Genomic DNA, 13,289 nt, shown 5'->3' on the forward strand with positions numbered 1-13,289 from the left:
TGTCTTCAGAATTCAGTCAATGCTCGTTATCAAACGATTCCATACCCTTGGTTGGTGTTTGGTGAAAAAGTGAAGGTCAATACAGTCTTCATACGAGATTCTACTGGAGTATCTGATTCGATTGTGATCCTATTTGGTAGTACTCTAGGCTGCGGAGATACGGTAACTTTTCCTCTGCCTAGATGCTTACAGATTCATATAGGAAAGTTGTTAACTGGCTGAGAATTTCTATATCTTGTGATTACATTTTCTTTCAGGCTGGGCATTTAAAGATGTTGAGTGGATACATAGAGTTCTTCATGGATCCTACTCTTGCGGATTGCTACATAAAGCTCAAAGAGGAGCTTGAAATGCTTTTGCAAAAGAAGGTAAATTTTCAAGTATCTCATTGCCTTTTCGATGCTTCTATTCCTAGTTATGAACCATTTTATTTCTGGCTAGATAGCAGGCGCACTAAACTACTTTAAGCATGGTATTTAGGTAAAGTCCTTCTTTACGTTTAGGATAGTCTAGAACTCAAAAGGTACTCTCAATTCGAATTCTTACAGTCATTACTGTATTAAGGAGTTTGGCCAAATAACTTGCTTGATGGTTATAACCTTAGTAATACTAATTTGTGTAAAGCAATTTAAAGTTTGAGGTTTATTTAGTGGTTATCTAATTAAATTTGACGGTTCTTTTTTGCGGCTGGGGTAGGGTGAAGAGCAGGAAAGAAAGTGGTCCACCCTGAAAACTTGTGAAGAAAGTGCACAAAAAAAGATGTAAGAATGAGAAAAAGTATTGAGTGCTAATCCTTTTGAATTCTGTATTAGAGCAATGGGAGGAATCTCATGTAAAAGTATGACATAGAAAATGTTGAAAGGCCTCTTTTAATAGACGTGGTTGAACTGTATAGTCCTAGGTAGTCAAATAACTATAAAGGTGACTTTAAATTTGAATTAAGATAGATTTCTGTAAGACATGCTTGTTCCTGCTCTAACCTGATTGTTCCAATTCGGTGATTAATTTATGTTGTGAAATTAACCACTTCATGTAATGCTTTATATTGGTTGCCAAAAGTTAGCTCCTAACAATTTTAACTACCTAATCTATAGAAGTTTCCATGAGTAAATTATTTTGAAGTATCCTTTAATATGTGTCATCACAAGCTTATTTTAGGAACATATTTGGTGAATGAGAATTAATCTCAGAACATATCTGGTAGCATCTCGAATTGGCTAAATCGTATGGTAAAGTATATGGGATAGTAGTCTCTCTCCTCTTTATTGTGAAAATTTCACCTTGCAATCCCTCCCCAATGAGTCGTTGAACCCATGATTATATGCTAGAGATCTCCATCAATAAAAGGAGATAACCAATTAGATCCACAAATTTTGGGTATCTCATTCTCAGAATATGCAGCAAAAATGAGGAATGATTCTTACCATCTTAGATGCCTTTTGACAATGCGGATGAGATAGGGCTGCATAGAAAAATAAAAAACGACAGTCTACATGCTTGTTTAAGAAGGGACTGCAATTTGGTAAGACACGGATTTAGCAACTTAAGGTTACAAACATACTTTCACAAAAAGAACACCATGTATCCAGTATTAGGTAATATTTGCATACTACTGGACGCCCTGTACTAATAAAAGATTTCCGGGAATATGTAATGATAAATGGACCTTGGGCCTAACTCAATCCCAAAAGCTAGCTTATGAGGTGAGGATTGCCCAAGACCATATAAGGAGACCAAGGACCTCAAATCCCTCCGTGGGACAACTCACACCCCCCTCTCACGCCCCGACATGCAAACTGAGCGTGGATAACATAAATGGGGGTCCAACATCAGTAACAATAATTGGGATGAGCCTGACTCTGATACCATGATAAATAGACCTTGGGCCTAACTCAACCCCAAAAGCTAGCTTATGAGGTGAGGATTGCCCAATACCATATAAGGAGACCAAGGACCTCCAATCCCTCCGATGTGGGACAACTCACCAAATAAAATATAGGTGAAGGATCCATGACATTACCAAAATAAAGTATTTGTTGCTTTTTAAAAATAAGATCTAGATAAATATGACCTAATAGAGTTCATACGGTGGAATTACATGAACAGTTTGGCATTTATGAAAACGTGGATTGATCTCTATGGCTGTGCTAAATTCTTCCAATAAGTTGGTTGATTGAGATTTCCTGAAGTTCAACGTTGCATTTCTATTTATGTTGGTGCTTTTATCTCTGATATATCTTAGTTAAGTGCTCGACGATATATTTTGTGTTCTACAAGATCCAAATATCAGAATACCTAATCAGAAAGTAACATCTCATGTCCTACACGCTGTTATATAGCACTTTATTGATTTACTTATACAAAATGAAATGTCTTTTCTCCCCACTTTCAAATTTAATACTCCCTTTGTTCCAATTTATGTGAATTTATTTCCTTTTTGGTCCGTTCCAAAAAGAATGACCCCTTTCTAAATTTGGAAACAATTTAGCTTAAACTTCCAACTCTGCCCTTAATGAGAAGCATTTATAACCACACCAATACTCTGGACCCCTTTTTAACTTGTTTAGGGCCACAAATTCTAAAAGTCTTCATTTTTTCTTAAACTTCGTGCCCAGTCAAACAGGTTCACATAAATTGGAACGGAGAGTAGTATCTAATTATTGATGCGGGCTGTGCATTCTGCAAGTTCAGCGATCTGCTTGCTGCATAAATTTAGGTGTATTTATTACAACTCTCTGTTCTATATCCAGGTATCTGGGAATGTGCAGGAGAGGACACATTAGTTCTCTATGAGTCTGAATTCTAGGACCAGAAAGTTGCCCCCATGGTTTTGACCTAGGGGTAAGAGCGCAATGCCTAATGTGTGGGTAAGACACACGTCACATGTTCGAACCCTGCCGCAGACAAAAGTCGGGTATTTTAGTGAAGAAGGGTAAAGGGGCGAGCACATTACCAAGTTTCGAATCGTGCACCATCAGCCCTCGGGGTTTTTTTAGTTACCATAAAATAAAAAATAAAAATCTAGGACCTGAAAGTTAGAGACGTTTTCCTTTTGTATCTTTAAAGTCTAGAAAAGTGATTTGGAATTACATCCACAATGAAAGGAATCAAAAGATTCACTGGCTGTGATACTTTCTTCCAATTGATCCTTACTGCATTTGCTCAATGTCAAAAACAAATGCCGAAGCTAATGCAAACACTGCTCTTATGCTTCCTGAAGGAGAGGTAATTCCTCATGAGGGGTGAATCGAGACGACGGCAACAACAATAACAACAACCCAGTGGAGTCCCACAAGTGGGGTCTTGGGAGGGTAATGTGTACGCAGACCCTACCCCCTACCCTAGGGAGGTAGAAGGGGGGGGGGGTGAATCGAGAGAAATTTGAAATTAGAGCTTTGGATCATCAAAACATTCCTTTTCTTTCCCTTCCTTCTGCACTTCTAATTCACCAATACAAGACTGTACAAAGTGTTTAAAGGACAAGAAAGGTCATTGTCGTTAATACTTTACAAGCAAGAGAATAATTTTGGTCATTTCAGGGGATAAAGAATTAATACTTCTTCTAGCAGGTATGGCGTGGAGCTTCAGGAGCATGTTTCCAATAGGATGTACTTCCCATTTCCTTAAATTTTCTAATAAAATATGCTTATCCATGGTGCACTGATATAAAGATCTGGGAAGTCAGAGAGAAGCTCATCCGCAAAGCAGTTTCTGCCTTTCTGGAGCAAATATCTTTGATGTTTGATTATTAACACGTCAGAATTCCTCCTAGAAATATTGATGTCTCACCATAAGCCACTGCTGCTGTTTAAACTAACATCTGTCTAGCCGTACTTCAACTCTTCAGTCTTTCTCCGTTGAAAAGCCACTTGGCATTAAGGCTTTAGTACACTTCAAACTTCTCAGCCTTGTACGTCATCTTCAGCAGTATGGTAGTAGCAAAATTCCATTCCTCTAAGGTTCAGTATGACAATCCCATGTTTTTCTTTGATAATTTTCCTGGAGTTTTTGGAGCCTCAGGAAATTTTCACCTTGAAAAACAAATATCTAATCACGTCAAGTTATGTTTTGTCCTTGGTTGTTAGTTTATTTTAAAGGATTTCCTGGTTTATCTGCTATTCAGTTTTTGGATTGCTTATTAAAAGGAAAAAGAGTTTCACTGATTCTTGGATGCTGCAGCTTCAAGATCCTGAGGTCGACATCCACAAGGAAGGCAAATACCTTATGCTTGCAGTTCAGGAACTGGTTTCAGGAGATCAGTGTGAGGGAAGGTTTGTGTTTGGTCGTGAAAACAAGAGGCCTAAAGATTCTAAAGACACTGATAGATTTACAAGGGATGGGACAAACCCAAAGAGTTTGCTGCAAACCCTAATGATGAGGGCAGGTCACTCCCCTCCGAAGTACAAAACAAAGCATCTAAAAACAAATGAATTCAGGGCACTTGTAGAGTTCAAGGGAATGCAATTTGTAGGTAAACCAAAGAGAAACAAAGCTCTTGCAGAAAAGGATGCTGCAATAGAGGCACTAGCTTGGTTAACTCAAACTTCTGAGAAGAATCATGATGAAGATGATAAGTCTCCTCCTGATGTCACCGACAACATGCTGAAACTTCTTGGTAAACGCAGGAGATCAAAGCGTCGCTGAGGATGGACAGCAGACATTTTCTTTTGAAGTTGGTAGTGCGGGACCATTAAAAGGCAAGCTTGAAGCTTCCTGTTGATCAACCTCCATATGCTGCATCACTTGTGGAAGATCAAATACTCAGTGTGGCTGCTGCTTGCCACAACCTGATAATGGTGGTGACAGTGTTTACCCTGGTTTACAGGTATCAGGTTCAAATTCGGCTCATAAAGAAGAAAACATCCATGAGTGCAAAGTAGGGCCATGGATTGTCACCTGATGACTGCATCACTAAACTAGAATGGTTGACCGCATTGTAAAGTAAGGGGGCTGTAAGTGAGGTTCAGATGTGTTGCAACTAGCAGGAATCCTGCAACCATTTTTGTTTGATCACCATGGCTTGATTCTTTTGTGTATAAAATAAAGTGTCATGCTCTACAAGAAAGTGACCTTAGCCGAACCTCCAGGTAATTTCTGCAGTTTTATAAGGAGAGGTTTCAACAGCTTATTTTGAATATGAATTGAGCAGTCTCTCAAAGATTCAAGAGGCTATCAGAGATAAAGCATTATGTCTTGAGCTGGTTGCTTCTCTGCGTCAACAAAGTTTGTTACTGTAACGAAGATAATGAAGGCACTCAGAGGTGGCTATATCTACAAATGGGCTAGAAATTTTTTCGCTCTTATCAACTTGTTCAAGTACCTGAAAAATCCTACAACATTAAGTGGTTTCTAATAACATTTTATAGGTTTTATATATTATTGATTGTTGTAACTTTACACATTAGCTTATTTAATTGTTGTAACTTAATAATAGCTTTTCAGCTGTATATGAATTAGTCTCTACTCTTTGATCAGCGTCAATCTGTTGTGGTCTCTTGTAGAAGAATAATGTTGTAAATCTTGTCCGATGCCAGATTGCAAGGGTATAAGTGTATTATGAGAACATTTCGGCTTTCAGTAACCACCCAAAGAGCCCTGATCCCACTGCCAACATGGTTAACCGGTTGTACTCCAAACCTATTCAACAAGGCGGGCTTAATTTGTTTTCAATTATTTTATTTTATTTTGTTTTTTATTATGGTAAATTTTGAGTCAGAAAAAAGTTCTTTTGCTTATAAATGTTTTTTGGGGGTTTGTTGAGGTTCGCAGCAGGAGAAAGGGAAAGGAAGGGCTTGATGACAATCAAATTTGTATCTGTAGGCGTATGGTGGTGTCTAGTTTCACCTGTAAGATATCAGTCAACCCTTGATGAAGAATTCTGTCTTGTTTTTGTTTTTGCTTCTAGTTGAAGTCTATAAACTCTTTTACTTAAACAAAAGTTCAAATTAGTTAAAAGGACTTAGTTGATCCGGTATCTCCGACGACAGGAGTTCCATTAGTCAAATCTGTATTTCTTTCCTTCCATGTTCTAATGTGTGTCGTAAAAGCAAAATCTTCCATAGGAGAGGCTTCCAAAAGTATTGTAGTTGGGAAGCATTGGCACGAACAAACGACTTGATACCATTGATTGCTAGAGTTTCAATTTAGACAAATGTGAAGAATGATATTCCAAAATATGTGTTGCTCTCGTTGGTGAATAGTACGACATGTGAATCTAAGGCCAAACTTTGAGCTGTTACCCTCGGCACAATATCAATTTAATTAACATAATATTAACAAATTAGGATAGCTATCCCTTAACTGTACGGTTTCGTATTTTTAACCAAAAAAACACTAAAACCAAGCATATAAAATTAAAAATTTCTTAACTATCATGATCCAAATTGGCATTTATGTCGTGCTAGGGCACCCACCGATGCACTAGCCATCAGGCGAACCCTCTAAGCTAGAACATGCGGAAACATCGAAAAGATAAGAGAGAAATACTATTCAAATGTCTAATATAGATAAAGCGCGGAAGTATAATTAAAAATTTAAACAACATCCCATCAATTCACTGAAAAGACCAAGTCATGGAGATACTAAATCTGAATACAACTAATACGAGTCGCTGCTCAAAATAAAGAATGTTCTCAAGTCTACTAGTAGATAGAGTTGCCTCCACGAACTAGTGGTGGCTCACCTTAACCGAAAAGACTAGAGAAAAGTTAGAGTCGCTGCTCGGTAGTTGGATCTCCCTCTATGGTACCCGCACACATGCAATAACTGTAAGTCTAAAAGACCAGCAAGATTATCGACTCGTTTTCTCAGCTTACACCTGGAATAAGTCTGTAGAAATCGCTGGTAGTGCAGTAATACTTAATAATATAAAGTAGTACAAGTATAAAAATAATATACAAGGAAACTGGATCTAAGATTATGGATACAAATAATGAAAGTAATATGATGATACTACATGTTGGTGCACTGGTAGAACTGCTATGGGGACATAACTCAACCCATCATCGGAGCGTGGATTGTATATCTAATAGCCTCTTTGGCCAAGCTTCCAAAATCTGCTTATTTTGAGAAGTATTTTTTTTGTTAATTTTTTTTTTTCAAAAAAGATCTTTTAATGAGAAGCAGTTTATGTTTGGCTAATCAATTTGAAAAATACTTTTGTGCAGTAATTAGTGTTTGACCAAGTTTTTAAACTTGTTTCTAATAGCCTGTTTGACTAAGCTTTTTTTTGGGCCAAAAGTGCTTTTTTTTGGCCAAAAGCACTTTTGGCCAAAAATAAGTGTATTTTTCTCAAAAGTGTTTTTTCAAAAAAGTGCTTCTAGGGAGAAACTACTTTTTTTGCTTCTCAAAAACTCTTTCTGCTTCTACTGAAAAGTAATTTTTTCTTTGAAAAAAGCACTTTTGGCAAAAAAAAACACGCTGCGTGGTGCACCAATCCCCTGTCTCACCCTGTAACTAAAACCTCCAGCGGAACATAATTCTACCCATATTTGGAGAGTGAATTGTATGTCTAACCTGCCTGGTGTGGTGCACCAGTCTCCGATCTTTACTCAGTAAGTAGAACTGCTAGGTCAAGAGCAACATCATACCCGGGCTATATGAAATGCTACTAGCTCAAAGAAATTATTATTCCCGAGCTAAATATGATGCTAGCTGTGTGATAATGCATGCTAAGAAGTTAATCAAATATCACAAAGAAGTAAACACATATACTAAAAGCTGACTGATAAATAAAGTATTGTATACGGTGAAACGGGGGAACCAATTTCTCGTTAATAAGGCATCTCGGAAGATCACCTTGAAGGCTCGAGACCACGGACCGAGTACCCCCCTCGAGGTCTATCGACACCCAACTTGGGGATAATGTTGGCCGTGACCCCAACGGGCATGGGGAGTTTCTGAAGAGTGCAGCCGGGGCCGGCAAAATCTGTCAGGCTAGTCTGAAGCTAGTCTGAACCTACATCGTGAAGTTAGTCAGCTGTCCCATCCCGTTTTCTTTATCATTGATGTATTTTGTACTATGTTGGAATTTTCCCTTGCTATATAAGGGGGATCCTTGACATTTTGTAAACCCTGTTGCTCCAATTACTCCACACGAAATATACAAGAACCCTCTATTTTACTCTCTAACATATTCTCTCGATATTATAGCTTTATTTATTATCTCCATATTTGTTCATCATTTATTGCTTATTATTGGCCATAAAGAGCCCTCTTTAATTGCCTCATAACTGCTAGCCCTACCCCGATTACCCTCAACAGCTCGTGGCGGAGCCCGGGGATCGACCTCGAGGTTCATAATCGACAAGCCCGAGATCCCAAGTAGCAAACCTGTCGGTTTGATTGTAGCTCCCTCCTTAACTTTATTTCATCTCTAAATCTCATATACTTAGCATCAATTGCCTAACAAACTAGCATAAAAATAGATCACGTATTTTTAGAGTCCCATCAACAAATTTAATTGTTATTACCATTTTCGCGGTAAACAGTTTGGCGCTACCGTGAGGCTAAATATAATAGTGATTATTTTCTTGCTGGTTTTACTACATAACGCAAGTTATATTTCACGCTTTTTCTTGTCCAAGATCTTCGATTTCAGGTTGAAAGGTCTAACTCGGTAAACGGAGATGAAAACAACAACCCTGAGGACCATGGGAAAAACGGTATGGCTGTTCCAGGTGTTAGTGTGCCACCACAAAACCTTGGGAATGCACCGGAGCCAGTCCCCATGGACACGGTCTCACGTGACGCCTAGCGCATCGACATAAGCTCCGACACTAACAGGAGCGTGCACCAATAGGATCAACAAGAAGCTCAGAAAACCCTGACCAAGGAAGAACGTGAGGTTAGCCTTCACGTTATTTTTGAAATGTTGTAGGTACAACAACTAGCTATTGCTCAGCTGCAAAGTCACCAGAAAACTCCTAGCACGGTAGCACCGGGGACAGCTCCCCCAAGTGAACAGGTACCGGAGAGATCAAGCAATAACGGGTCGATGACCAATCCTGCCATCGTAAAAATGCTCGAGGACCTCACCAGGAAGATTGAGTCGGGCGAAAAGATGATAGAAGCCAATGACAAAAAGGTCGAAACTTACAACTCCAGGGTCGACCAGATTTCGGGTGCACCCCCGGTCTTGAAAGGCGTGGATTTGAAGAGGTTCATACAAAGGCCGTTCCCTGAGAAAGCGGCCCCAAAACCCATTCTAAAGAAGTTCAGAATATCAGAACTCCAAAAATACAACGGGACCTCAGATCCTAATGAGCACGTTACTGCCTACACCTGTGCGGTAAAAGGCAACGACATAAAGGACGACAAAATCGAGTTCGTCTTGTTAAAAAAGTTTGGGGAAACACTCTCGAAGGGGGCCATGATGTGGTATCGGAACTTAGCTCCTATCTCTATAGACTCATTCTCCATGCTAGCAGACTCCTTCATAAAGGCACATACCGGTGCCATCAAAGTAGCAACGAGAAAATCCGACGTTTTCACAATTAAGCAAAGGGAGAACGAGATGCTGCAAGAATTCGTATCTCACTTTCAAATGGAATGGATGGAGCTACCACCAGTATCTGACGACTGGGCAGTGCAGGCTTTCACTCAAGGTCTGAATGAACGAAGCTCGGTGGCTTCAAAACAATTGAAACAGAATTTGATCGAGTATCCAGCTGTGACCTGATCGGACATCCACAATCAGTACCAGTCGAAAATCAGGGTCGAGTATGACTAGTTGGGAGCCCCCTCGGGCTTAGTATACCCAAACAAGATCCTGGCAAAGGAGCCAAAACCAAACAAAGAAAGATATCAGCCATATACCGAAGATAGGAGAAACGCCCCAAGGCGCAATCCGCCTTACAATGATCGAAGGATAGACCGAGGACAAGATCCTCGGGGACCCATCGGCAGATCCAGATTCGATAGGAACACAGGGCCAACGGGGGCACCTCACTTATCGGAATACAACTTCAATGTTGATGTATCAAACATCATGTACGCCATCAATAAAATCAGAGACGCTAGATGGCCCAGGCCTATACAATCGGATCCTTCACAAAGGAATCACAACTTAGTGTGCGAGTTTCACAACACGCACAACCACATGACCGAGGATTGCCAACAACTCCGAGAAGAGGTAGCTTGACTACTTAACAAGGGTCATCTCCGGGAATTCCTTAGCGATCGAGCCAAAAATCAGTTCCGGGAAAGAGAGGCGGCCAAGAAAAACGAAGCAAATGAGCCACGTCATGTCATCCACATGATCTTGGGAGGCGTCGATGCCCCGCAGGAACCCGTAATGAGAAGGACAAAAATATCCATTACCAGAGAAAGGCAAACCCGAAGATATATTCCCGAGGAAACCCTCATATTCAGCGAAGAGGACACTGAGACCTTGTCTCAACCTCACAATGACGCACTAGTAATCTCCTTCCTTGTGAATTCTTTTTGAATAAAATGTGTATTCGTGGATCCAAGTAGTTCGGCCAACATTATTAGGTCGAGGGTGATAGAGCAGCTCAGACTACTTCACCAAATCATGCCCGCCACTCGAGTCCTCAACGGATTCAACATGGCAAGTGAAACAACAAAATGAGAAATCACCTTCCCGGTCACCGTGGCCGGCACGACCCAAAACGCCAAATTCCATGTCATCGAAGGAGACATTAGGTATAACGCTTTATTCGGACGACCATGGATACACTGCATGAGGGAAGTACCGTCCACTCTGCACCAAATGATGAAATTCCCGACAAAGGATAGGATTAAAATCGTCTATGGGGAACAACATACGACAATGGAAATGTTCGCGGTGCACGATGTGGCACCGGTACCCATACCTCTGCTCATAAAAGAGCCAAAGGGTAATCAAGCCACACCCCTGATTAAGCCCAAGTAAAAGAAATAAAGGACCGTACCGCATCCTCATCTCGAGTGATTGGAACATATCGATCCTAAAAACATCACCAGCACATCTCACAGTAAGGTACAACCATCTCCCTTTTCATTTCGTATTTCAGACTAACCCTTATGCAGGTGCCTGATCGAAGCAGTCAGAACGTTAACCCAGCTCGAAGACCTTGAGGTTATAAAGCATCCGTTGCACTCTTTTCCTTCGACCGAGTTTTTGTCCCAAAAAGGGTTTTACCGGTAAGGTTTTTAACGAGGCAACATCTGCATGCTGCCTAAGGGAGATTTAACAAGTGTCCGAGGATTCTTTTGCAATCAACCTCGAACACTAAGGGGTATCCCGCCCGAAGGTCATTCGCTCAAAAAAGGCAAGAGATGCCGAATCAGGCCCCTATAGGAAAATGATGTACCGAGCCAAATGGTCGAACGAACCGTGTCCGTATAGCCGGGACCTCGACGCCGAAAATGTGTACACTTGTACCAAATAATTAAAGAATATTTGTTATCAAAGCATCTCACGCTCCAAAAGTGTCTCAACACCTTCGCAAAAACAACTCCTCCTCCGAAAACGTCCCGAACACTCGGGGACTAGCGTCAACAATTCAACACCTAAACAACCTCCGGGTCGGGACTCCAAAATCGTAAGCCCTAAGATAAGGCAACGTGGAAATCGCTAAACATCTCCAATGCCAAAAGTACCTCAAACACTCGGGGACTGGCGTCAAAATCTCAAAAGAAAAATGCACGGCCTCAGGGTCGGGATCTCCGAAATTGTAAGCCCTCGATGAGGCAATGAAAAATTTTCAAAAAATGGCTCCCGAGTCAAGAAACTCTCGACAACTCGGGGATTGACGTCAAGTGCCACCTCCATCAACTTATCAAAACCCGAGACCCTAAGCGGGCAGACTCGGTCTCGTAAGACCTACATAAGGAAACAACTATATCTATAAAACCTCAATGACATGACAAAACTGTAAGACCTCAATGACATGATAAAACTGTAAGACCTTAACGACATGAAAAACTTGTAAGACCTCAATGACATGGAAAACTTGTAAGACCTTGCTAAAGGCATAGACACGATCCCAAGTTTTCAGCTATATATCGAACTTGTAAGACCCCTAAAAAGGCATACCCTCGATATAGATGCCGAAACTACTTTACTCGGGACTCAAAGGCTCCAGCCAAACACAAGTGACTTTGGTCACACAGTTGTACCACAAGGTGTAAGAGCCACTATCGCCAGCCCACACAGGCCTTCAATTACTCCGAATCTATTTCGAAAAGAACCGGTTAAACATGATACCCTCGGCATAGGCAAAAGAGCTTTGACCATGTCAGCTCTGAATCACAGGCTTCGAGCTACTCAGTCTCCGATCCAAATCTCCCGAGGTGCTCGAACATCACCGCAAGTTACTCAAAGTCGAGGTTCTAACCGAACCGACGACGAGTCAGGAAAAAATTACTTCAAAAGTCCTTAACGAGAGGAAAATAAAGCCTACATAAATGGTCACATCGACCAATAGCGTAAGAGCCATTGTCGCCAGCCTAATGAGCCTCAGGGCCATACACACAAAAGGTCGCATCGACCTAAAGCGTAAGAGCCACTGTCGCCAGCTTGAAATCTGAAAACTTGAGGGTCAAAATGAGCTCGAGTTGTAACCCGATTCAGAGACCGGACCCAAAACAGTTAACTAAAAATGCCTGAGAGCAAGACATAAGAGCCATTGTCGCCAACCCTCATTAAAAGGTTGCCTCAACCAAAAGCGTAAGAGCCATTATTGCTAGCCCTCATTAAAAGGTCGCATCGGCCCATGACGTAAGAGGCATTGTCGCCAACCCTCATTAAAAGGTCACATCGACAAAAAGCGTAAAAGCCACTGTCACCAGCCTAAAGTTCGGCCATTCAAAGGCCAAATAAGCTCCAGTTGATGCCCGACTCGGGGACTGAGCCCAAAACAGATGACCTAAGTATGACTAAGAGAGAAAGTACATAAGAGCCTACAGGCCAGTCCAATGAGCCCCGGGGCTACATCACTACTCTTAGGATTCCTACCAACGCAAAAACCAGCTCGCCTGGTCAGAATTGAGACAAAAAAGATACGAAAAGAGTAAAGCCGCAAGATTTTCTTTTTATACACATGTGCAAAAAAGCGCAATCTCCTACTACAAATATGCTTCGAAAATGCTATATACAGATGGCAAAATCTATGCCCCCCGGGGGCTACGACCTGCCGGCCTCATCTTCGCTTTCTTCGGCACCGGGTAAAAGCAACCGAGCGTCACGGTCATCCGCCCTTGCTAGCGCCAATTCCTCCAAGAGGGCGAAGCCCCTAGCATAGATCTCTTCAAGGGTCATCTATTTGTTCATCATCTTTAAACTC

General features: G+C 41.1%; 1 protein-coding gene across 2 annotated transcripts in view; it reads left to right on the forward strand.

Annotated features, from left to right (window-relative positions):
• Positions 1-5,449, forward strand: part of LOC104219674 (DExH-box ATP-dependent RNA helicase DExH3) — a 43,038-nt gene extending 37,589 nt beyond the window's left edge. For both annotated transcript variants that reach the window (XM_009770376.2, XM_009770377.2), the window contains exons 17-19: positions 10-162; positions 258-368; positions 4,180-5,449. In XM_009770376.2, coding sequence (XP_009768678.1) covers positions 10-162; positions 258-368; positions 4,180-4,644 — 729 coding nt within the window. In that variant the 3' untranslated portion in view covers positions 4,645-5,449. The remainder of the gene's footprint in view (positions 1-9; positions 163-257; positions 369-4,179) is intronic.
• Positions 5,450-13,289: the final 7,840 nt, after the last annotated feature.

This window comes from Nicotiana sylvestris, chromosome 9, assembly GCF_000393655.2.
Source record: "Nicotiana sylvestris chromosome 9, ASM39365v2, whole genome shotgun sequence".
Lineage (NCBI taxonomy): Eukaryota > Viridiplantae > Streptophyta > Magnoliopsida > Solanales > Solanaceae > Nicotiana > Nicotiana sylvestris.